Genomic DNA, 24,427 nt, shown 5'->3' with positions numbered 1-24,427 from the left:
GCTATAAAATATTCAAGTTCGGGTCATATATTTTAGTGAGAGACAGACCATGGTAGCAGAAGTTTTAGTCATCCCTATGAAAGAGAAATGAATGAGATATGAGCGTGTGATAAGTTAATAAACTTCAACAACACCTTTAAAATAGAATGTTTAAGTCTGTGTGTGTTAAAGTTTATTTACTAAGAATAAAGTGTTGTTTCCTAAACTGTCTTCTTAAATGGACCAAGGGTGCAAGCATGAAAATATGTGATGCAAACAATTGCAGCTGCTCATACTGGGGCCAGGACCTTCAGTGAAATGTCTGTGGCTGACCCAGTCACTTCTCACTGTGACCAAAACCACCTCAGATGTTCTCCAAAATGAAGAGGGCATGAGACTGTACTTGTGACAGTTATTGTCATCAATGGAGGTGGAGAAATTTTATCAGTGGAGGTGACATAATTGTGATTATGACCCTTTATTTGGTGATTTAGAAAGAGATGCTGAGACAGTAACAGCAGAAGCTTGAACCCCAAGGAAAGGAACTGAGCAGTGTTGTTATAGCAAACGATTTTTAGTAGCGTAGGAAATGCTGCTTCTTTATAGGTTGCACCATGTCTTTTTGAACTGTATACTGCACTTCAAAGAAAGTGTTGGGGAAGAAAACAAGTAGCACAGTGTAAGACCATCAGGAAAATGACTCAGTGTGTACTTAGAGCTCTGTTCCAGTGGGAAAAAGTCCATTGAGGCCTCTCTTGATGAATGAATTGAAGGACTCAGAAACCCGTCTAAGCAATGCATAAAAATGCAGGTGACTAGGACAGAAACAAAATCTGTAGAAAATAAATGTATGCTAAATTCTTCTGTGTAGGGATAGCGTTCAGATTTTTATTAATTTTCTACATATGTACTGTGGACAGGTGTGATTTAACATTAATTTAGTTTAGGTGCTAAAATATATTATCCCAGGAAAGCGTTTCATCTTTTTGTTTTTCTGGGCAACTAAGCTCCAAACAATAGCATATAGATTTTCCAATTTCCTGCTCTGCAAAGACATTTGAGCTCTTAAAACTCAAATGTCTTAAAAGCAAAATTTCCAAGAATTAGAAATGAGTTTGATTTTTATGACAGGCCAAAATTCTACAAGAGAGCACCATATGGAAGTCAGCTATAAATTATGAGACTGGGCAACTGAGGTGGAAGGTTGGATGAATGCCCAAGACTTGTTTACCTCTTCTCTGTAATAATTGCACAAGATTTATGAACCCCTTACTATCAAGTCAGAGCCAGTTTTCTTTATTGAATTATAGATTTTACTATTTTTGCAATATTAATTTTAACCCAAGCTTGTACATAGAGATTTATGTTCTTTTAGAACATAGTGTAGCAAAGAAGTTTTAATTCTGATAGTTATAAAATATTTTTGACAGAAGTTGATTTTTGGATAATGATAATCATATGAAAGTTCCCATTTTTACAGAAATGTCATTATTACAGTAGGTTATATTTGATTTCTTTTTAAAATAAAGACAATGTGAAAAGAAGCACTTTTTATTACCTATAGATAATCAGATTTAATACAGGAAAAAGTGGAACTGGTACGTGACCTCCTGGTATTTAACATGTATCATGCTTTATTTTGAGTTTTGTTTATTTTACTGTTTCCCTCTATTTGCAGACTGAAGTATTCTGAGCACTTTGAATTTAGATAAGACCTCTTTCTCTCAATTTTTTCAGATTGCAACTTGAGAAGCTGATAAAGGCTTCAAGAATTCAGTTGTTTTCTCCTTGTTGGCATACATGCAGTGATCTCTGCTGTGTTCTGCTTTAGTCATGCATCTTTATTCCCTTTGTGTGATATTTAGCTCACTGTTGGGACCTCACGTAGGTTCCATTTTTGGCAGATCAAGTTCACACTGTTTTCTGTTGCTTGTTTGTGGAGAAACAATTGAGATGAGGCAGGAGAGACTGCAGCAGTGTAAAGAGCGTGGTACCTTCTGGGGCAGTTTGTATTGTTGGGTCCTTTTGGATGATGCCTTCACTGGCATTGCCTTAAAGTGCCAGGTTCAGGTACTCAAGGAGTTTAGTCAGGCTATGTGGCAGAGGAGAAAGTCATGCTATGTCAGAAACATGCTAAAGAAATCAGGAATTGCAGGGAAATGTGAGATTGATGCTGATGTCAGCTTTGCATTTAGTAATTGGGTCTTATTGCCATAATCACAGTAAGAAAATCCATAGCTACTTTACAGAGTGACCCAAATTAGTAAAAAATTTTGGGGTTTATCTCAGAAAAAAGGTCAGCTTTATATACACCTTAGCTAGCATCAGCCAGAAAGCTTTTAGTATTTTTCTCCACATTCACAAATCAACTCTTTTAGCACATTTTTAGCCACTTATTGTTTGTCTTAAACAGCAGATTCTTTTGTACCAGAGAAAATGGTGACCTTGTTTAATTCTCTGTCTACTGTCCTGGATCTAATAGTACATTAGAGAACCTCAGGATTCCTTTCAAACCATTTGTCTATAGCAGTGTTCAGGCATTTTGTGTCTTTTGCTATGCAATTTTTTGGTATATTTTATCTGGCTATGTCTTCATGATGACTTACAGCATTTTCATTTCTCCTATAGTTACTAATAATGATTTATGGAACACAGACCCTTTAACAAATGTCCAGTACCAGATAAACTCTGAGACAGCTCTGAAATGGCATCAGGCAAGAAAAAGTTGTCAGCAGCAGAAGGCAGAGCTATTGAGCATCACAGAGTTACACGAACAAACATACCTGACAGGTAGGTTACTATTATTCATTATTTCCTTAGAAAAGTGTATTATTGCAACAGTGACACTAATATGGCATGTTCCATCATGAAGATTATATTTGTTCAATTCTGGTAATTAGTAAATTGAAATAGTTATATTGGATAATTAATCTGAAAATATAGAACAGATAATATTTATTTTATCATTATTAAATATCGCATAAACTAATAGTGACATAAAAACTACAACAATTAAGTAATGCAGGCAATAAAGAATGAATGTTGGAATGCAGAAAATGCAAAGTAGTTTGTAAACTGAAGATGTAGACACCGAGATTGTATCCTTTTTGCACTCTTCTTGTAGTGTGTATTAGTCAGCAGTTTTGCCTATTTCATTAAAGCCATTGCATCTTCAGTAAATCCTAAAATATGAAAAGAAAAAGAACTAATAAACAAAAGAACTCATAAATATTCTCTTTCAGTTTCAATCTCCTTCAATATTTTTGGAAAGAGTTTTCACACTTCTCCTATGAGAAAATTCTTAAATTTTACTTGAACATATTTACATTCTACATTGAGAAAGTCCTCTTTATTACCTTCTCAGCCTCTGTACAAACATGAAATAAATAGTTCACTGATTCATCTATTAAATAGATTAGAAAATATTTTGAGTATAGTACATGAGTTGAAAGATAAAATATTCTATACCATAAGCTATATGTTGTACTCTCTAAATGTGTAGAATAAGAGGATTAGAGAACGGTTTGGGTAGAAAGGAACATTTAAAGATCATCTAGTCCAGCCTCTCTGCCATGATATCATGGATGCAACTAGCTTGCTCAAAGTACCATCATGGATTCAGCTAGGTTGCTCAAAGTACCATCTAACCTTACCTTGAACACTTTCAAAGATGAACAATTTCTCAGGGCAACCTGTTACATCAACATTGTAAAAAATTCCTTAATTATATCAAAAAATCTACCCTCTTGTATTTTTAAACTTATCCCTTGTTGTGTCACTACAAGCCCCAGTAAAAAGACTTCCTCCAAATTTCTTAGAAGTTCTTTTAATTTATTGAAAAGCCACAATAAGGTCTCTTCTCCTCTCCAGGCTAAACAAACCCAGCTCTGTCAGCCATTCTTCACAGGAGGGGTGTTTCAGCCCTCTGATGAATTTTCTTGCCTCCTCTGGACTTCCTCCCTGCCTTTCTTGTACTGGGGACCCCACAGCTGAATGCAGCACTCTGAGCATTCTCCCCAGAGAAGGGCTGAGGGTCAGAATCCCTTCCCTTGCCCTGAAGGCCACGCTGCTTTGGAGGCAGCCCAGGACATGTTTGGCTTTCTGGGCTGTGAGTGCACATGGCTGGGTCATGTTCAGCTTTTCATCCATGAGCACCCTGAAGTCCTTCTCTGCAGTGCTGCTCTCAATCCATTCATCCCCCAGTCCATACTGATATTGTGAATTCCCATGACCCAGGGATAGGACCTGGTGCTTGACCATGTTGAACTTAATGTGGTTGGCATGGGCCCACTCCTCAAGCCTGTCAGATGCCCTCTGGTTGCCATTGCTACCCTCAAATGAGCCAAAAACACCTCTCAGCTGGGTGTCATCTGCAAGCATGCTGAGAGTGCACTCAATCCCCCTGTCTATGTGATTGATGTAGATATTAATAATATTGGTCCCAATACAGACCCTATAGGGACACCACTTGTTACTGGTTTCCATTTGGAGTCTAATCCATTGACTGTATCTTTTTAGATGCAGACATCCAGCCAATTTCTAATCTATCTAGTAGTCCATCGATCAAATCCATCAATCTTAGAGGACTAAGAAATGTATTTTTACTGCTATGAACAATTTTTTTGTCTAAACTTCTGTTTTCAATTTAAAAATTTGGTCAAAACAGGGGTTGTTTTTTAAATGATTCTGAGAAAATTATTGTTGAAATTAGTGCTCAAAGGAGCAAACTGGTGTTGACACAGAAGGTAGTTATTAGTTGATGTATTTTAATTGCAAACTGATAGATATGGCTGCTAAATGTAGGTGTAGATCAGTTCTTCATTATACAGCTACCCCGGCAGTACTAGGACTTCCTGTCATGCTCAGCTCTCAGTTCTCCTAACCATAAATTGTTTGTCCAGTAGAAGTAATAGGGCATGTTAATGTGTTGGTGAAAAAGCAGGTCTGAGATTACAATTCTTTCCAGTCAACTACCTCGCCTTTTAAGTTTGCCATGCTTCAAGTGCTTCCTGTTGTTGTGCTGTCAAAGACAGCTAAATTAGAACATCTTGACATGATGCTATCAGTAAAAACAGAAACAAATTATACATATTGTACAATGATTTTCTGTGAACTATGTATAAACACACAAATTAAAAAAATCAGCAGGCATCCATCTGCACTTCCAAGCCTTATACTAAGAGCAGAGATAGACAATTGATTAGTACTGACTATGAATAATGTTCAGCAGAGCCATATATAAGCATGATATTTCTAAGAGCTCTTCAGAGCTAGAGAAATAAATTTGAACTGGTTGTTTTTGAAGCCTGACTTAACAGTGGCTAAAGAACTGAAATCAGATCAGTCTGAAAAATGCACAAGATATTATGTTAAAAAGATGGTGTTTGCAGTGATTGCATTTTAATGTATTTTGATAAATGAGAACAGGTTTTTTACACTGTGAAATTCACACTTGTTAATTTCATGGAAGAGAAAATATACACTGGGAAACAATATCTTTCCTTTTAGAAAACTGATTTTTGGTTTTGTGACCGTTTCTGCAATCTTATCCATTTAATATTTTATAGTTCTGAAAAACCAAGTTTGATGTTTGTTATCAATGGTAGCAGACTAATTATGTTTTTTGTTGTAATAAAATTCTCCAAACCTAAATTTGTCAAAACTCTAAAGTGAAACTGACAAATATAAGATGACCTGTTTATCAGGTTTAGCATAACCACCATAACTAGAATGCTGAAAATTGTTAAAACTTTTACTAGGACAAAGGAGAAGGCTTAACAAGAATTCAGCTCTCAAGTTTTGCGGAGTGTTTTTTCTTGCTGTGAACTTCCAATGTCTCTCTCTCTGTCTCTGTTACCTAGGTCTGACTCGCACACTGAGTTCAGCTCTCTGGTTTGGTCTCAACAGTTTGAATTTCAACAGTGGATGGCAATGGGCTGGTGGTGCTCCTTTTCGGTACCTAAACTGGGTGCCAGGTAAGGTTAAATGCATTGCTACTCATTTCAAGAGGCAAAAATTTGGTCATTGTGTAACAAATATCTTTTCTAGTGCATTATTCTCCTGCAATTATTGAGCTTGTCTTGACACTTAAAGACTCTGATTGTGGTTATGAACACTGTGAGTAATGGCTCTTATGACAGAGATATGCCCCAGGCTTAATTTATTATTCATAATGTAAATGGTAGGCTCAAAATCCATAAGAAAGTTTTAAGTCATCTGTTGACACTTAATTTGCATATCTTCCTAATTTATTTCTGAATACATAAGAAGTCTTGTAAAAGTCTTCATTTGTGAGATTAGAGCGATCAATGGTGGGTTTTTTTTGTTTTTGTTTGTTTGTTTGTTTTTCCCTTTTCTTCAAATTCCTTTCCAATTTGTTTTTGTTCTTTTTTTTTTCAAGAATACCTTTTCAGTTTCATTTGGGATTAACCTACCCTCAGCAATAACATCTTTCAAACCAAACATCTGAGGCTAGACTACTCTGACAAAAGCCCAGCTACTCCAGCTGTGGCTGCAGTGTTGAACTCTGGTGGCATCATTAAAAAGTTTCTGTGCCATCTGTGCTCATGGTGAAGGGCTGCATCTCTGGTTGACTATTCAGAGTGGCTGTGTAAGAGTGTTTTTTTGCAGGACCCTTGCCTTGTTCCTACTGGCTATTCAGGGAGCTTTTGGAGGCCAATTTAAAGTAAATTTAAAGAGCGTGTAAACGCTCTTTATCTTCACTGAGTATTTAATAATCAGTAACTATAAGTGCATGCTCCAGTATATCACCCAGGGCCTTCCTTGTGTAGATAAGGCCAAAAGCACATTTTGGGTGCACAAACTTCTTGAGCAGGCAAGCTCTGAAGAGTGAATTGAACTACTTTATAAATAGCTCTCCAGTGGAGTGAGCAGAAGGCAAACAGCTGAACTGCAAGTTGCTGTGGAGATATTTGTAGGAATGTCATCCAAGTGCACTGCTGAGGATCTGCATGCAAGGAGGAGTGGGGGAAACACAGTGGTGAGATGGAGCCAAAGCTGTTCATGGTTGTTAAAACTGCAGACAGTTCTCAGTTATACTGTAAAGAATTAAATAGTTAAGATGGGTTTTGATGTAACAAAAATGGACTCCATTTATCCTTCACTCCTTATATTCCTTAATTTCATTCAAAGATAACACTCTACTCTTATGTCCATATAACATATTTTATACTTGTGCTATCTCCTTCATGATTTTATGTTGACATAGCCTCCCTCTGGCTCATCCCCATTACAGTGGATGTTTAAAAACTCTGCTTTTCCATTAACACATTTTAAGGGAATTTGTGAAAACTTTGTTCTTCTATCTCACTAGCTCTAAAGAAATAAATATTTAAAAAATGGAACTGTTACCAATGTTTAAATGAAACTGATTTTGCTTAGACATTTTGGCAATCTAGCTGCCAATAGCTGAACTTTTTTGTGCAATGAAACAATTTAAAAGTGTATTTTTGAAGTAAGCATAACTATTTCTCCTGTGGGAAGAAGGTAGAACACAACTGCAAATATAAGACTTTAATTAATCTAAAGTAATGAAATCATAATGTTATAAGAAAATTTCAGTGAATAATCTTGGACTCTCAAAATATTGTTGTGTTTGTTCTGTGTAGTACCAATGCTTGTTATGTAGTATAGTATAGTGGTGTATGGCCAGAAATTAAAGAAAAAACATACTAAGTTTAATAATGCTACATTAGGTCTTGAAAAGTTCACCTAGTTTATTGCTTAAATTTCTTATGTTCTACAGTTTCTACTTTTCTTCTAGGTGTTTTTGTTAGTGTTAAAGTTAACCAACTATAACAAAAATATATAAATATTCTGATATTGTCATGTTGTTTAGACAAATGACCAAGAAGTCCACATCAGCAAAATAATTACTTATTATTTTTCTTATTCTGAGTACAGAATTTGACTAACTTACAGAACAACTTTTTTATCTAAATACTGTCCTCTGGAGCTTAGATGTCTTCCATTTAGAAAAAGAAAAATCCCAAAGAAAATAAACACATACACTATAATACCTTCTACCAGGACTTAGAACATGTAAAGAGGCTGTTAAATTATGAATTTGCAACTTGTGGCTGCTATGGAAAAATTATCTCTTAAAAGAATGAACTTCACCCTTCAGGCTAGAGGACTGTTGAGTACCACAGCTGTCCATGTGTTAATGCATTTTAAGGTTGAAGCATGGACCAGAAGGGAGTGTGAGAGTTGGGAGGGTAACAACATTATGCTTATAGTCTGTTGTTGATGAGATTTGTGGTGCAAGTCTTTTTTGGGTTTTTTTTTTTGGTGTTTTTGTTTTGTTTTGTTTTGTTTTTAAGGCCATCCTTCTCCAGAACCTGGAAAAATCTGTGGTGCATTGAATCCTGGCAAAGGTGCTAAGTGGGAGAACTGGGAATGTGATAAGAAACTTGGCTATATTTGTAAACGAGGAAATGCTACTTTAGAATCTTTCATTGTTCCTAAAGGTAGGTTTGGTAATAAACCCCCGACAAAATCTTAATGACCAATGTTTTTTATCTGTAACTGGAATAGGTGTTATTGCATGTGGTAAAACCAAGCAAAGGACTCTGTAGACTGTGGTTTGACCAAGATTTTCTCTAAAAGTAAACAGTGTGTACTTCCTTTTTGCTCTGGCCTCCTCACTTCCTGTGTAATAATCTCCAATCTTCTTGAGAACTCAATAATTCTGCAATTTAACTCTTTTCCAAAACCAAGCAGAACTGTCAGATTCTGATTATAAAATAATAAAAAAGGAATTTAATGTTTTTAAAATGATGTAATTGTCTGAAGCCCCATGTACACTGTGAAACTAATCCACTTCTTCCTGTAATTTTTACTAGTTATGAGTTGGTGCAGGACAATGGTAGAATAGAAGAATGCTTTAAAATTCTTTTGAATTAGATATTTTTAATGTATTTACATGTCTTATAAATATAGAAATATAAAAATATGTATTTGCATACATATAAAAACATATATAATTCTTTATGAAATTATTTAATGTATATAGGTACACACACTTTTTTAGAAGAATTTAACTCTGGAACTTGCCTCACATAATTTAAAAAGACAGAAGAGGGATAATATTTATTTTGACCTCTTTCTTTATTATCTCTCTGTGTACTATAAACATCTCGTAACTTACTGCTTTGTTTCATCACTCCATTTTTCTGTTCTTTATGAGTTTCTTTCTTTTTCCAGGTCATAACTGTATCTCTTAAATCCACTGATATTATTTTGTATAGACTTTAGAAGCAGAAGGCTAAACTGTAACTAATTTCCAGTTCATTTATTAATATGCATAACTACTTGCAAAGCAGGTGTTTTGGAAAATCAGTGTTTGATACTTGGCTTAAAAAAAGTTGATATTTTTTATTTTTTTTCTGCTTTTACCAATATGGAATCAGTCCTGTTAAAAACACTTGGGACAGAGAATTCTGTCTCATTTTTTGCTTTGTTTCTAAGAGAAAAAAACACAAGAATGAGCTAGTGTCTTGTTTATTAGATATGGAAATACATATTAATTAATTTAATTGATGATTTGGTATCGAAATCAAGTACATTCATTGCCTTAGATGAGAAAGACTTCAATGCATGTTAAAATTATTTCTTAATTTAAGGTGTAAAGTTTTGCTAGTATTTGTATGCAAGTGATACCCAAATAGTTTCATTTATATAGGTTGTTTTGCTGGCTACTGCTTAGTTTTTCAGGTTTCAGTTCTGAATCACTGATGCCTATAAATGTACTATTATTTTAAGACTGGCTGCTATATTATTTATATTTAAATTCAGTTTTTGTTTGTTTGTTTGTTTTGGTTTTTTTTTTGAAGGGAGGTGTGTGTCTAATGGTCATTACTCTCTTTTGCATTTGGCTTTTATTCCTAGCCCCCACCTCCACCCTCCAGTTTACTAGCAATTTCAGAGAGAAAAGTTTTCAATTAAACAGAAATTGCTGACTAAATACTGTGACAGATAAATCAGAGATTGTCAGTAGTTCACTTAATATTTTCCAAAATGTCCCACAGGGGGAAGTAATAAAAGGAGTAAGCATGGAATCATGCAAGGTGTTAGGTGCCCTCAGCTTCTAAAGGTGTAAAGGAAAACTCATGGCAGATTATGTTTTTCTGAGTTAAGAAGTAAATTAATTGCAAATTCATACATGTACTTAGTTGTTCATCTGACATTAAACCCAAAGAAAAGCCTTTGAAATTTTAACCCTAGAAGTTATAATTGTGTATAACAGAGCAGTATGTGCGACAGAGGAACATTTTACAACAGAATGTAATCATGCTTGTGTTCAAAACAACATGAGAAAAAATCTTTACAGAATATTTGTTTTCATTACAGATGGATTTTCACAAAGCAAGGATTGTTTTGGGTTTTTGTTTTATGTTTCTTGTAACAAAATATTTTTTTTCCAGCAGGGGGCCACATCATGTTGTACATAAAAGTATCTTTGGGCTATAGAGCATTTGTTCTGTAACCCAGCAAAATATATTAATAGAAATGTATTAATTTCAAATTCAAAATACTGAAAGAAAAGGCTGTCTATTTACCTTCACAAAGTCACTGCCAATGTAGATTTCATCCCAAGCCAACAAAGCGTGGTGATCCTAAAGTACTGTTTACAAATGTTTCTTTAAATATTCAGTTAGGAGAAATAAATGCTCTTACTGTTTTATTGCTGAGATGCTGTGCATCTCTGTCCTATCAGACCACACAGGATAGGTCTAAGAGAGAAATTTGAATGTCTGAATCATAAGACTGACTTCAGCTAGTGGTTTCACCCTTTTAGGCACACAAGTCAAACAGTGTGAGATTTTTCAGACTTCAGAAATTCAAGCTTAAAAGAAAGTCAGCTTCACAAGAGTACTTGCTCTCCAAGGAATAACTATTCTACAGTTACAGGCCAATAAATTTATCAGCTTTACATTTGGAATAATATTCTTTGAATGTTAATGTAATATTATCTTTTACCTTTTATTTGTGATAATTTGCATTGCTTTCTTTGTTTAAGTGAAATGATGTCCAGGGAGTAGTACTTATTTCTATTAGGAGGAGAAAGTAAACTGGATGGCTTTGAGTTGTCTAGTAGTCTCTTTAAAAGTAGAATGGGGAAGCACAGAGTTAATTTTTGCTGAGTAGCTGAAATGAAGAACTGAAGATTTCTTGTACTAAGAAATCCCCAGCAGTGTAACTAAGACTGACACCAAAGAAACTAGACTATCAACAGCCTTTTTTTTTTTTCTTTTCTGTGGCCCGCAACATGTTCCTTCTTGTTACTGGGTCTACAAGCAAAAGTTTTTCTGTCCTGCCATAGCTGCTTTAGTGTTTAGTGAGTAATATTGTCACAGTCTGCATCCATTTGAAAAAGAGATGCTCATGGACTCAGTGGGACAAATACCTTTGTGACTCTGTGGCTGCATCTGAACTGCTGATTTCTGTTCCATGCAGTGTTTGTAGTTTAGAGAAGGGTATGGTGAGTGTTCTCTGATTTATGGCAAAGCACTGTAAAATGCATGTGCTCAGAGCTGAGACCAGCTATAAGGCAGATTAGGCAGTTGTCTGATCATCGGACTAATTTCTACAACAGCATTTGTCACCTCTGTGCTCACTTGTTTCTCCCAACGTCACCAGTACACTCAGTTTGTTTTCCTGGGGTTCCCCCACCCTCTCTTTCACCTTTTCCTCTATTTGGCAAACTTGAAAAGTCTCTGAGCAAACATGGAGCCCTTTGTTCTGGGGGAAAAAGTTTAGTTTTACTAGAACTTTGTGAGAACATGCTAGCACTTTTTAGACTTGGGTCTGAAAGAGCAGATACTATTTATAATTGAAATGTGTGTTGTGACACTAAGTATCTATTAATCATCAGTATCATCCAGTTGAAACAGGATGTGTGCCTGCAACAGGGGCCTGATTGGTCATGAGTTTGGGTGCCTATTTAAACATTTCTATGGGATACATCAAACTGCTAAACACATTGCTCCTTCTTCTGATATATACACGATTTTTTGCCCGCTGAATTTCTGAAAACCTGCTGTCCTTGTTCTACTCTATATATTGGTGTTTGCTAAACCCATCTGCTGATTATAAATAAAGAGCTGCAAGAATCATAATTTGTTTCTAAAACAGAAATACTCTGTTTTTTATATGTTCGGGTGGTACTCCTCCCAAGGTTGAATTGTTTGCTGAACAGTAATGTGTTTGTTGGCAATACCCTGGTGCTTGTCTACTAAGCTTCTGAAATAAAGTTTTAAGCATAAATTGTTTATTTTGACAACATAATTTTCTCGGTTGAGCTTCTGAAAAGGATTCCTAAATGTAGTTGTCTTATTTAGGTTCTGTTAGGACTATGTATAATCAGTTCTTTCTTTCAATAGTCTAGCAGATGGGCTAATCCATAAAGTGCCTATTTTTTTTTTTAATAATTACTCTCATAAATATGTATTGTAAAGTCAGGTTCTTAACATATGGCATGGGGGTTAAATAGAGGTGCTGACATCAGTGTAGAAAAATTACAAACCACCACTCTGCAGACCTTACATTTTAATGTGCATATAGACATGTGTATAAAAGACAACTATCTTTAATTGTCTTTTCTCAAATGGCAAGCACTTGTTTGCAACTGGTATTTTTTAAGTGTGGAAGTTTCAGCTTTCAGTTATTTACACAGATTTTTATCACTGCACATATTTTTAATCTCTGCTGTTCTCTGTGAATATATAATCAATTTTTTTGTTAAATATTTTCTGATGTGATGTTTAGTCTTCAGTTAAGAACAGAATTCTGAAACTCTACATGGCAATTTTTCTTTTCAGAGACTAATGTGCCTATTAGGTGTCCTGACCAATGGATGTCATATGCTGGTCACTGTTACATAATTCATAGGGACCCCAAAATATGGAAAGATGCCTTAACATCTTGCAGGAAAGAGGATGGAGATCTGGCAAGCATCCATAATGTTGAAGAATACAGCTTTGTTATTTCTCAACTTGGGTACCGTGAGTATTTTTTCACAATAACATATTTATTTATACTAAGTAAAGAAGGTGTTTTGAATGTGTCTTACCTGTTAATAAAATGAGGGGACTGTCCTGATCACAGAGTGCAGGAGGACTTAAATTTTAAATTTAAAAAAATCAGAGGAAGAAAAAACACAGAATAGGAGCACAAAACCCAAACAGGTTTTACTGCCACACAAAAAGCTGTGGTCTGTGATGCAAATTGTATTATCTCCAAACTCTTGTTTCTTAGGGTCTGCTTCTCCTTCCTTTCTTGTTTTACATAGGTTAAAGCAATTTAAAACTTTTTTGTAAGATAAAATATTTTACAATTTATCTTCAAAAATAAATGGGGATAGGCAAAGTCTGCTCATCCAAGACAGTTTGGGAAGATCTCTGTCCTATTATTAACACTGCCATGCCCTTATGTTTCAAGTTATGCTGGTTGTGTTTCTCCTGAAAAAAGAATCCATCTGTCCCAGTACATGGATTTAGATGTGCCCCATATCAAATACAGTATTTATGTTCTTGGTTTGTGAGCACATATTTGAGCTGCTGCAAGGCTAGTTAGTCTGCAGGTGCAAGACGTGTTCATTAGTAGAACGTAGCCATGCTAACTCTGAGGCAATTTCATGGTGGTTATTGCTTTACATGAACCTGCTCTTGCATGGAGGAGCAGTTAACTGCTTTTTAATGGAAAAAGCAGGTTCCCACCTACCTGTGCTTCTTTGAAGTGACTGATCTTATGTGTGCTTTCAGTGCCAGGTAAAGACGAGTTAGTTTATCCTTCCCTTAAAGGGTAGCTATGTGCTTTGAGCTGCAGCATAGCAGGAGTCCTGGAGTGGAAATCATAGCACAGCTGATATGCTTTACTTTTGTATCCTAGCTACCTCCACAGCAACTTGTGCTTATCTTCACATTCCTAAAGAAGTGACATGTTCATTCATGAAACTTTTACTCTTTCAAAAGATAGTCTTAGGAAAGGTGGGACGTCTTGATGAGACTTTATGACATTTGATAGGTTAGGTTCTAAAGGAAATGGGTCATATTGTCACCTTACATATTCAATGTGGGTTATTTCATAGTGTGATACCTCCTCCAAAGACCTTTTCTGAACTGGCTGCTGTTCTGTTTTTGTAAAACTGAGTGTTTTTGAAAGGCAAATAATCCTGAAGGAAATCAGGCTTCTCACAAGTGACACACTAGCTGCAACAGACCATTTTGAAAGCATTCTTTTCAGAGGACTAAAACTGGAACAACTAAAGAAGCCTTTTACGACAATTTATGACTGTCGGATTACCCTTGTTCACCACTGAGAGGAGAACACCATGTATTACAGTGCCTAGAAAAATCTTGTGTGCATCAGACCACTGCTGTACAGAAAGAACAAAAGTCTATCTTTGTGCCAAACAATTCACAGTCCCATGATAAAACAAAGGAAGAAAGGGTACAATGAGATGAATATTGTCATGGTAGCTGAGCTTTTGTTGGCATGACCCACAAAGGAGAACTTTAGAGAGGAACATGAAGAATAAAGACGTGCATTCTGGATGTTTACACGGAAGTCCAGCATGTGATATGGCATAAATGTGGTCCAGTGCATGACTGAGAATGGGAAACAGCTTTACAAAATGCTGGAAAAAAACTCTCCTGCTATTTAGTCATATAGCTCTATAGAAAAAAAAAAACAGCAGTTCTTCTAGCAAGGAAAAAAATGTTATGTGGGAAGAGACTCCATAGATTTACATGGCTTAATTTAAATAGTTTTGACCTAGTTATTTTGTTGAAGAATGTTGTTTATTGTTCATATTACCGTGGTGTGAGCCCACCACTGTAGGAGCTTTGAGCATGGACAATGCCTCTGCTGTGCTAAGTGCTCAGTAAACACAGATAGAAAGATTTTAAGAGGTACCTGAACAAAAAATAAATTAAGGACCATGGTGGCAGTGGGCAAGGAGGGAATGAGAGCATGATGAGCAGTAGAATTGGAACAGCTTTCAATGTGTTAGCAGAAGAGAGTTTAAACAAGTGTGCTGAAATGTAAGTCTGGGGGGCTTCTGAGCAAAAAACTCAGTCTGCTAGAAAGGGTAAAGGTATATGAAAATGGAGCCTGAGAGCCTGTGAATTTGAGGGCCTAGGGGTAGAGAGATGGTAAGAAATTATGGATGAGCTATGAGGACTGATCACACTTAGGTGTAATGAAGGCAGGAGAGTCAAGGGAGGGAAGGAGAAAGGACAGAATTGACTCTGTCATTCAAGTGACTGGCTGGAAGGGTGATACTTGCAGTATCTTGGTTGGCCAGAATGGGAAACCTTCCAGAAACAGATAGTGTGAAGTAAATTTCTTGAGCAGTCCTGCAGTTTCATTCAAGCCAAAAGCCAACAGCTAACTCCTTTAACTGTAAAGTGAAAAAAATCCAACAACCACATTAATGTCACTTTACTCTGAAATGAAACAAAATATAGGAACACATATAATGCAAAAACTTGCAAGTACTCTGGTTTTCAGATCTAAAAGACATCACTGGGTGTCTTGGCATTAGAAAAGAGGACATTTCTTTCTTCACGATAATTGAAGTAGGAGAAAAAGGGAATATAATATTTTATTTAGGTGTTTATTCATATATTGTTAAAAGTTTTGAAAAGGAAAATAATTTAAACCTAGTTGTGTTGCAATATAATTCAGCAAAGGGAGTATTGTGGTTGTTTTCTATGAAGTTGAACACCCTTGTTTTATTGCCACTTTGGTGAGTGGCTTTTCCTGATGACTGGAGTGGGTATATGAGAATCAGTCTATGAGGCTGAGGCAATCACTCTATGAGGCTGAGAACTCTAATTTCCTGGCTGCATTTTCAACTTCCTGAGAATAAATTTTTTTCTTTTCCACAAAGAAGAAATTTCACATTATGTGACAGGGTTGTTAATTATATGTTTTAGAGCCATCTGATGAGCTGTGGATTGGGTTGAATGACCTCAAGGTTCAGATGTATTTTGAATGGAGTGATGGAACACCTGTCACCTACACTAAATGGCTTCGTGGAGAACCCACTCATGCAAACAACAGGCAAGAGGACTGTGTAGTTATGAAGGGAAAGGTAAAGTCACATAGCTATTGAGTAAATTGTCTTGTAATTTCATTTGTAATTTGGGCTTTTTCAATGCAAGAGCAAGTAAGAAATATTTTTTTAAATGGGGATATTACTGCTTGAAGCAGCCTATTTTAGTGTCAGAAATTAATTTTTGGAGGAAGGATCTCTGTTTGAGATTGCAAGAAAATTTCATTGTCTTCCCTGAGAAGCAGACAAGTAGTGGCAACTGCCCCCCAGGATCCACATTTCTGGATTTCAATTTGTGCATGTGGTCTTTTAAAAGAATCTTATAATTACACCAGGAAGCAGACAAACATGTAAATGAGTTTCTTCAGGATGCTACAAAGACATTTTTGCATGTTTGGCTTTTTTATATTTGGACTGAGTATAGGATTCACCTTAAAAAATTGCACTAGCAATTTTTATTGATGCTAGAGAAAAATACTCTCTTTAGAAGGAAATAGAAATATTAATTTTATTTTTCTAAGGAAAGTTATAAATCTTGGATCTAGGTGGTTTAATTTCACAGCAAATGAAGAGCTGTGAGAAAAGTTGGAGAGTATTTAGCAGTGGCATTAGTGAAAGCCTTTCCTGAGTGAATGACTGTATGCCTACAATTTAAAGGCTGCTTTGAAAGGACTGTCTTCTGGAATGTGGCAATGATCATATAAAATACCTAGGAGTATTTTAGGAACAGAGATAATACCAGGCATAAACGTCAGTCTGTATTTTTCCTTTTTGTGATAATTAAAACTTACCACTTCCTTCACAGTTAGCCTATTTTATCAGAAGGGGAAAAAGTGTGTACATATACCAAAGGTATTTTCTTATTTCACAAAATTAACAGTGCCTAACTTTAAGTTGACCTTCTCAGTTTGTTGACATTTACCTGCCTAAGTACATTTATGTTTCCATTGTTGATATTTTTGGGTTGATCAGTCCTTGGTGGAAGCCATCTGATTCTATCATTCACTATTATGGAACAAAGCCTGGTCCTGTCTGTAACACCACCTTTTTCAAGGAAGTGTTTGGGTTTAGTTAGCAAGAAAGTAAGGCAACAGAGATACATTTGCAAGAGGCAGCTCATAAGACATGGTGAGAAGTAACTAGAAATTACTGCATGAATGTCTCGCTGAAGACATAGTTATGGAAAGGCAGCAAATGATCTTCTTGCAACTAAAGACCTGTTGCAACATAGATCACAGCATATGTCACAGTTGAGATAGCCAGAGAGCATTGCCATACAGAAGGCTTCAACCCACACACAGTAACACCTTACATATTCAGAAAGCTTCAGGCATCTGCCCATACACAGAAACATCATATTAGAAGGCTTCAGTCATCTGCCCTTTTTGTTCTTTAGCCCAACCTTTGATACCCCTGGTTGCTCAAGCACTGCACCTGTGCCCCGTGTTCCCTTTGGTGGGTGCTCAGTGCAGCTCAGCACTCCCTGTCTCCTCACCTTCAGCACGGCTCACCTGCTTTTCACTGCTGTGCCCACTGGGGATGAGGCTCCACTGCAGCCCCACTCCCAGTTACCACACTGTGTGCCTATAGAGACCCACAGCTTCTGAGTAGCTTTTCCTTTGTTGAAGAAGTCTGAAGGTTTTGCAAAGCTGATTTCTCCCAGTCTGAGAAGGTCAGAGATTTGGGTGATTATTTGAAGGGTCTGCCAGCCTTATGGGAAAGACATGGTAGATTGATGTGACAGCCACCAATGGACTTGTCTTTCAGTAAGCACAGGACAGACACAAGGTGAACCTCCAAGGCTTTGTTGTAGTAGGCAGAAGTGTTGAACTTTGGCAGAGTTTTTGCTGGAAGTGGGGTTTGTTGAATGTCTTGAGAACTAGGAATATTGTGGCACAAGTGTCTGTGTATTACCATGATGATTATTTTACATTTTTGGGATGGAGGGGATTTTGAAAGAATAATACAAATTAAAAAAAAAAAAAGAATTTGCCATCAACTACTATGAAATTACAGCTGTAGAGGTGTAGTCTTCAAGGCACAGGTGAATGGTGCACAAATTTCCCTTTGTCTCTTAATATCTTAGTTGTTCTGTTCAGCCAAAATGTACATAAAATATTTTGGGAACATGGTGTGATGTATCCTACTTTCAGTACAACTCCCACTGAATGTCATTGTTTCTTCTGAGAACCTGCAGTATGAGGAATAAGAGTATTAATTCTAACTTTGACAAAGAACTTTTTGCATCTTCAAAATTTTGTGTAAGTATTAACTAAGGAATGCAGTCTTCTGGTGTTGTTTTTTGCTCTTAGAGCTATATTTCTGTGGGGATAGCTGATATCTCCCTTTCCTCCAATATATTTATTAAATCAGCAGTCTTTGTAAAGATGGTATATTGCGGTCACTCTCAAGGGATTGCTTTTCAGAAGGGTAGATAATCAAATAAAGTGTAAATCAATGGTAAATCACCTCCAGAAGAAGGGAGAAGGAATAAGATGTTGGAATTAAGTATTGAACTAAGATGAAGGATTTTCTCCATTGAAAGCTAGCAAAAAATTATTCAATACTTAGAAGCATAAACCAGCTTTTTTTTTTGAGATTAAAGCCCAGTTCACTGAAGTTCTCTTTGTGTGTTCAGGATGGATTTTGGGCAGACCATTCTTGTGAAAAGAAAATTGGCTACATCTGTAAAAGGAAACCTATGTCAGATGCTCCTGCAGAAGAGGAAACTATTGATATGGGCTGCCAGAGAGTAAGTGAAGAAAAAGCTGTCTGATCTGAATAGGCTGTTAAGAGTGATAAAAAAGAGAAACTGTCACCTAGGTGGCAGAAAAAACCATGAAAAGTAGGTTCTGTTCCATTGTAATCAGAAGAGTTTGCCTTCTAATTTTTATGGTAGAATGACTAAATAGGACTAAATCCAATCTATGACTGTCTTTGGCTCTTAATACTCATTCACTTTCTTTTTCCAGAACTTAAACCAAATCTCAAACCTATTATCCCTGCAGCAGACCACTTATCCTTGATTGGCATTCAAGCTTTGTTAAAGAGTTTGCCTGTACCATCAGCTGCATTTCAGCTCTGGGTACAGTTTTCTACAAAATTGTTAATAGCAGGAAGGGTGTCCTGTCTAAATACTGTTCTCAAGGCTTTGCTGTTGTCTTTGGCAGTGCTTTCTACTTTGAATAACTTATTACCACTGGCCAAATAAAATCAATCTATTGTGCTTCTGAATTGTCAGCAGGTTTATTTTTATTTGCTTGCTTTCTAATGACATAACATCTAGTAATTACAAAAAAACTACTGAAATTTATTATGTCATAGGAAATCTTATTATTTGTCTTCCTTGAAGAAATTGCCTTTTCTTCCAAGTCTCCTTTACGAGAAAGTCTTTGATGATTATTCCCAGTATTTGTAAAGAGCACTTGGATTTATTACAAGTGTTGGAGGAAATAAATGCTTATGGCTGTTACCATTGCATACAAAACTAAGTGCATGCTTGTAGAAAAAAAAAATATCTCTCAAAAGTGAGAAATAAAAAACCATCAGAAGAATTTTTTTGTGAACTATGGCTGGTCACAGCAACCTTCTCTTGACAGTATGTCCCTGAGAAAATGATATTTGAATGACAAAACTTTGGGAGTGAGTTTTAATGTTAGCTAAGAATAAACAAACTTGTTTAAGGTGTCATTCCCTTTCTGAAAATTCAAGCTGAAGTTTGCTTTTCAAGACTGTCCTCACGATTTCATTATGCCTATGCGCTGGTTATAATCCTGTCCTGGGCACAAAAGTTGCACTGCAAAGCCTCTCATCCCTTTGTGAGTGGAATACATTGATTGAAAATTCATTAGATATGAAAAATTATTTTATGAAACAAAATTCTAAAAAGATTTGATCCTGCCTGTTTCCACTCTTTTTCAGTTATATTGTTCCTTTGTCTAATGTTTAGATAACGGTGGACAAATCCGTTTTCTGTTTTGTTAGTTCCCTTTCCTACAGTGATCACATTTATTTTGACAGGGCTGGAAAAGACATGGTTTTTATTGTTACTTCATTGGAAATACATTTCTAACATTTCCTCAAGCAAATCAAACCTGTGGAAGTCATCAGGCTTTTTTAGCAACAGTTGAAGACAGGTATGTAAACATCTCCTTTTCCGAGGGTCACATGAGGATTCAACTTGTAGCATCACCTGCATATCAGAATAAAGACTCTGACTGACTGGTCCAATATCTAGCTTCAGAGGACAGCTATCTGTCGATACAGAAATTCTCAAAGTTTTTACATGTAAATTGAAATCCAGGAATCTGGTTTAGACTGAAAGTAGGTAATGGCTGTGAAATCAGTATTGATAACAGATGGTTTTGTCAAACAAAAAGTAGAACTGTATCTTGTGGTGGCTAGCTTGAGTAAGGAATATGGAATCCAGTTTTGATTATTAAATGGCTCTGAATTCCTTCCAAAGTGTAGTACAAATGAACAAGAGGATATAATTTTCAACTGTCTGGTCTTTGAATTGAGGTACTTTTAAAAACTTAAGTGAGAAGTCAAATTATGTAAAGCAATTGGTACCTGAAAATCTGTCACAATGTAGATGTGTGCAAAATTTCTGGAGAGGAGGTGCACATTATGTGAAATACAGAAAAATAAAAAAGTTTAAGAAACAAAATATTTTTCTTGCAGATGACTTGATGCTTTACACAATCTTATTTGTTTCTTTATAATCAAAATTGTTCTGTTCTACTGTGAAAGTTCCAGCTATCATGAATAACTTTATAAGCATAGCACTGCAGCTGCCATAAAAATGTTTTAACATTAATGTGGCCTTCTGACTACACCTTGTTAGGAGGAGACTTTTTTTATTTGTTCTGATTTCTTAGGAGCTGATTGTTTAAACATCGGTGAACTATGACAGGCTTTACCTCTACATAGGTTTCTTTGCTAAATATAACTTGTCTTGTCCAATAGTTGGATCTAATTTAGTGTTCCTTAGTTTTATAATTTAGAGTCATACTACTTTAGCCTCTACTTTTTGTAACTTCAGTAATGCTGAGATTCCTTTTTCAGATTTGGATTTGTCTGAAGCAAGAAGTAATAAAAACAAGAGTACTAGAAACTCACAAAATAAGTGGTATGAAACATAAGGCATGTCAGGTTTCTCCTTTACCAACAATTTCCTGTCAGTCCATGATTAGGCCATCTCATTCACTGGACATCTGAGAAGAAAGCAAAATACTCTGATATTGAAGCTTACAAAATATCTATTATTTAATGGTTTTGTTATATTCTTTGCTGAATAAAATCCATTCAAGCTATGCTTTCAAGAAAGTGCAGCTGTAATTCTGAGAAAATAATAAACCTTTGGCAACTTTAAAAAATAAATTTAACAGTATTAATTTATTGACTGATTTTTTTTTTAAACAGATATGAACAAGCCTATTTGACCAGCCTGGTTGGGCTGAAAAGAGAAAGATACTTTTGGATTGGACTTTCAGATGTAGAAGAAAAGGGAACATTCAAGTGGTGTAATGGTGAATCTGTCTTATTTACACACTGGAATTCTGAAATGCCTGGTAGGTATGACTCTCTGCTGTTTGATGGGTCCAAGGCCTGAATTAAATTGCTCACTTCTTGAAGACTTTTCCTTAGCACTCTCTTGATGACATAATGGCCATTGGCTTTCGAATACATCAGACTGCTCTCCCCAAGAATCCAGTGTGGCTGCTAAGTTCCTGCCTAGTGCTGAAATGAGTTTTTAGTATGAGTTTGGGAAGAAACTTTAAACTTTTCATTGAGATCAAGTTTCTGATTTGCAACTGTTCTGCTGTTCTGGGAAGTCTGTGCCTGCTGCTCTGGAGGAGCAATCTTGGCAGACCTAGTGATCCTCCTTGCAAATCCTGCCTGTTGAGCCAAATCTCATGGCACACTCGTTCACTGCACATTCTGAGTGTGTGGGATATCAGCATACATGAAGCCTCTCTGAGTTCTAGAGAATATGGGATTGTAAAATAGGACAAGAGGGCCAAAATATAACAATGGGAGGCCATTTAATCTGACATTATCACATCAGGAAGGGGGTAGTTATTGGTGCTCAAAGTTCTGGTACATTGCATATGCCTTTAAGGAGGTCCTCTGATTCTGTTTAAGTTCAGTACCTAATTGCTGATTTGAATAATGTGAAGTGGTAAGGGTATGTAGGCTTATATATACCTAGTTAGCTCTTGAAAATTTTAAGTCAAATTAGAAAAAAATGAGAAACAAGCTCTAACCATATTCACTTTTAGGGGAGAATTTCTTGGATCTAAGGTTATGATCTAGCTAGAGTCAGTCACTGCAGGTGATTTGGTGTGAGGCATAATTCAGTATTTCAGAGTGGATGAGCTACAGATTCATTATTGCCTTTTTTTTTCTTCATGAATTAGAATCATAGAATCACAGAAAGGTTTATGTTAAAGGAACATTTCAAGATCAGCTAGTCCCCACCCACTGCCATGGACACCTTTCACTAAACCAGGTTGCTCAAATTCAAGTCCAACCTGATCTTGAAATCTTTCATGAATAGGGCATCTACAACTTCTCCAGGCAATCTGTTCCACTTACTCACTACATTTATAATAAAAAAAATTCATTCCTTATGCCCAATCTGAATCTAATTTGTTTAATTTTAAAATTATTGTCACTTGTTCTGTCACTATAAGCTCTGGTAAAAAGTCTTTCTTCACCTAATAAGCATTCTTTAGATATAGAGTCTTCTGTTCTCCAGGCTGAACAACTCCACTACCTAAGTGTCTCTTTGTAGGAGAGGTGTTCCAGCCTTCTGATCATTTCTGTGGTCCTCCTGAAGACCTGCTCTAACATTAGAAATGTTTTTGACTCTGTACAACAACTTTATTTCTGCCAGGATAGAATATGAAAATTTCTAACTTCTTATAACACCCTAAATGGCATTTGTGTACATTCCTGTTTACAATCAGGAAGAAAGCCAGGCTGTGTTGCCATGAGGACTGGAATAGCAGGGGGATTATGGGATGTAATAAAATGTGAAGAAAAGGCAAAGTTCATATGCAAAATGTGGGCAGAAGGAGTGACACTTCCACCTGTTCCCACAACAACTCCTATTCCCCGGTGTCCAGAAGGCTGGAACTCAAACAATCATATTAGCTTCTGTTTCAAAGTAAGTATGTTGGTTATTTCTGCACTAAGGTAGTTTCTATTTGCTTCACATACATGTGATTAACTCAGTTTGCCAGAGCATAGTGCTTATAATGCCAAGGTTTCAGGTTTGATCCCTTTATGTGCCATTTGCTTAAGAGTTGGACTTGATGATCCCTGTGGGTCTCTTACAACTCAGAAAATTCTGTGATCCCAATAAAAATTGGGACACATATATGTGTCCTATTGTTCAATAATCTTTTTTCCAGATTATATGTAGAAGTCTTCTTCCTTTCTACTGAAATGCATATGGTTTTGTTTATTCTCTTAAAGACTAATCTTCAGGTTTGACCTTTTTTTTCTTAAATTCCAGTTCAGATAATTTTGTGGTCTGGTGGCTGTCTTGCACTCCAATCAGCAATGCAGTGTGTAACTTGACTTACAGAGTTGATTCCAAGCCGGTGTTTCACAGAGGAGAACACTCCTAAGCCCTGTACTCAGTTTCTGTAATCCCCACAGAGTATAATTGTAAATCAATTCCTTCTGGGTAACTGATATTTCTTGATCTTGTGCTCTATATGATCTGTTTTCTCTGATGCCCAAATGGTCTCTTTAGCCTTTCTCCAGAGCAGAGCACAAGAAGACGTGGCTGGAATCGCAGGAGTTCTGCCGATCCATAGGAGGAGACCTGGCCTCCATCAACGGCAAAGAGGAGCAGTACGTGATCTGGCGCTCCATCGCGTGAGTGTCCGCGGGGGCCCTTCCATCAGCCCCCGGAGCTTTCTGAAACATTTCTGCTCAGGTGGTTATGCATTTGCTTCTGCATAAGGCAGTCTGCAATCCCTGTCTGTGTCCAACACACAGCAAAAGCGTAGAGCTGATGAAGTAGTTGTAAGTAGTTGTATGACTAGCAGCAACGACCTCAAAAGCTGGTGCCAAAATGGCATGGGCAAGATATCTGGTTAAGGCAACATCTATCATCTATCTGAAGTAAAGCTATTTACTGTGGAGTTGTTGATATTATAAAATTACTACAGATGCCAATTGTTTTCACGTAAGTGTACAAAAGTGCTAACAGTTTATTAAATCTGGATAATATGTTGATTTTTTGGTCAATTTTATAAACTAATAAAAAAGCAGAGGCAACTTCAGATTTTTTTTTTTCTTACATGAGCAAGATAAATAAGGTCCCTGAACTGCAAAAAACAAGGGTGA

General features: G+C 36.3%; 1 protein-coding gene across 2 annotated transcripts in view; it reads left to right on the top strand.

Annotated features, from left to right (window-relative positions):
* The window catches only part of LOC110476204 (macrophage mannose receptor 1-like), a 50,448-nt gene that overhangs the window by 7,500 nt on the left and 18,521 nt on the right, over positions 1–24,427 (top strand). For both annotated transcript variants that reach the window (XM_021540977.3, XM_021540978.2), the window contains 10 exons: positions 2,608–2,769; positions 5,841–5,954; positions 8,322–8,468; positions 12,822–13,004; positions 15,942–16,099; positions 18,699–18,812; positions 20,081–20,196; positions 21,485–21,633; positions 23,035–23,234; positions 23,829–23,953. In XM_021540977.3, the coding sequence (XP_021396652.2) occupies positions 2,608–2,769; positions 5,841–5,954; positions 8,322–8,468; positions 12,822–13,004; positions 15,942–16,099; positions 18,699–18,812; positions 20,081–20,196; positions 21,485–21,633; positions 23,035–23,234; positions 23,829–23,953 (1,468 nt within the window). The remainder of the gene's footprint in view (positions 1–2,607; positions 2,770–5,840; positions 5,955–8,321; positions 8,469–12,821; positions 13,005–15,941; positions 16,100–18,698; positions 18,813–20,080; positions 20,197–21,484; positions 21,634–23,034; positions 23,235–23,828; positions 23,954–24,427) is intronic.

Source organism: Lonchura striata, chromosome 2 (genome assembly GCF_050655825.1).
Source record: "Lonchura striata isolate lonStrDom1 chromosome 2, ASM5065582v1, whole genome shotgun sequence".
Classification (NCBI taxonomy): Eukaryota; Metazoa; Chordata; class Aves; order Passeriformes; family Estrildidae; genus Lonchura; species Lonchura striata.
This window is presented reverse-complemented; position numbering and strand designations above follow the sequence as displayed.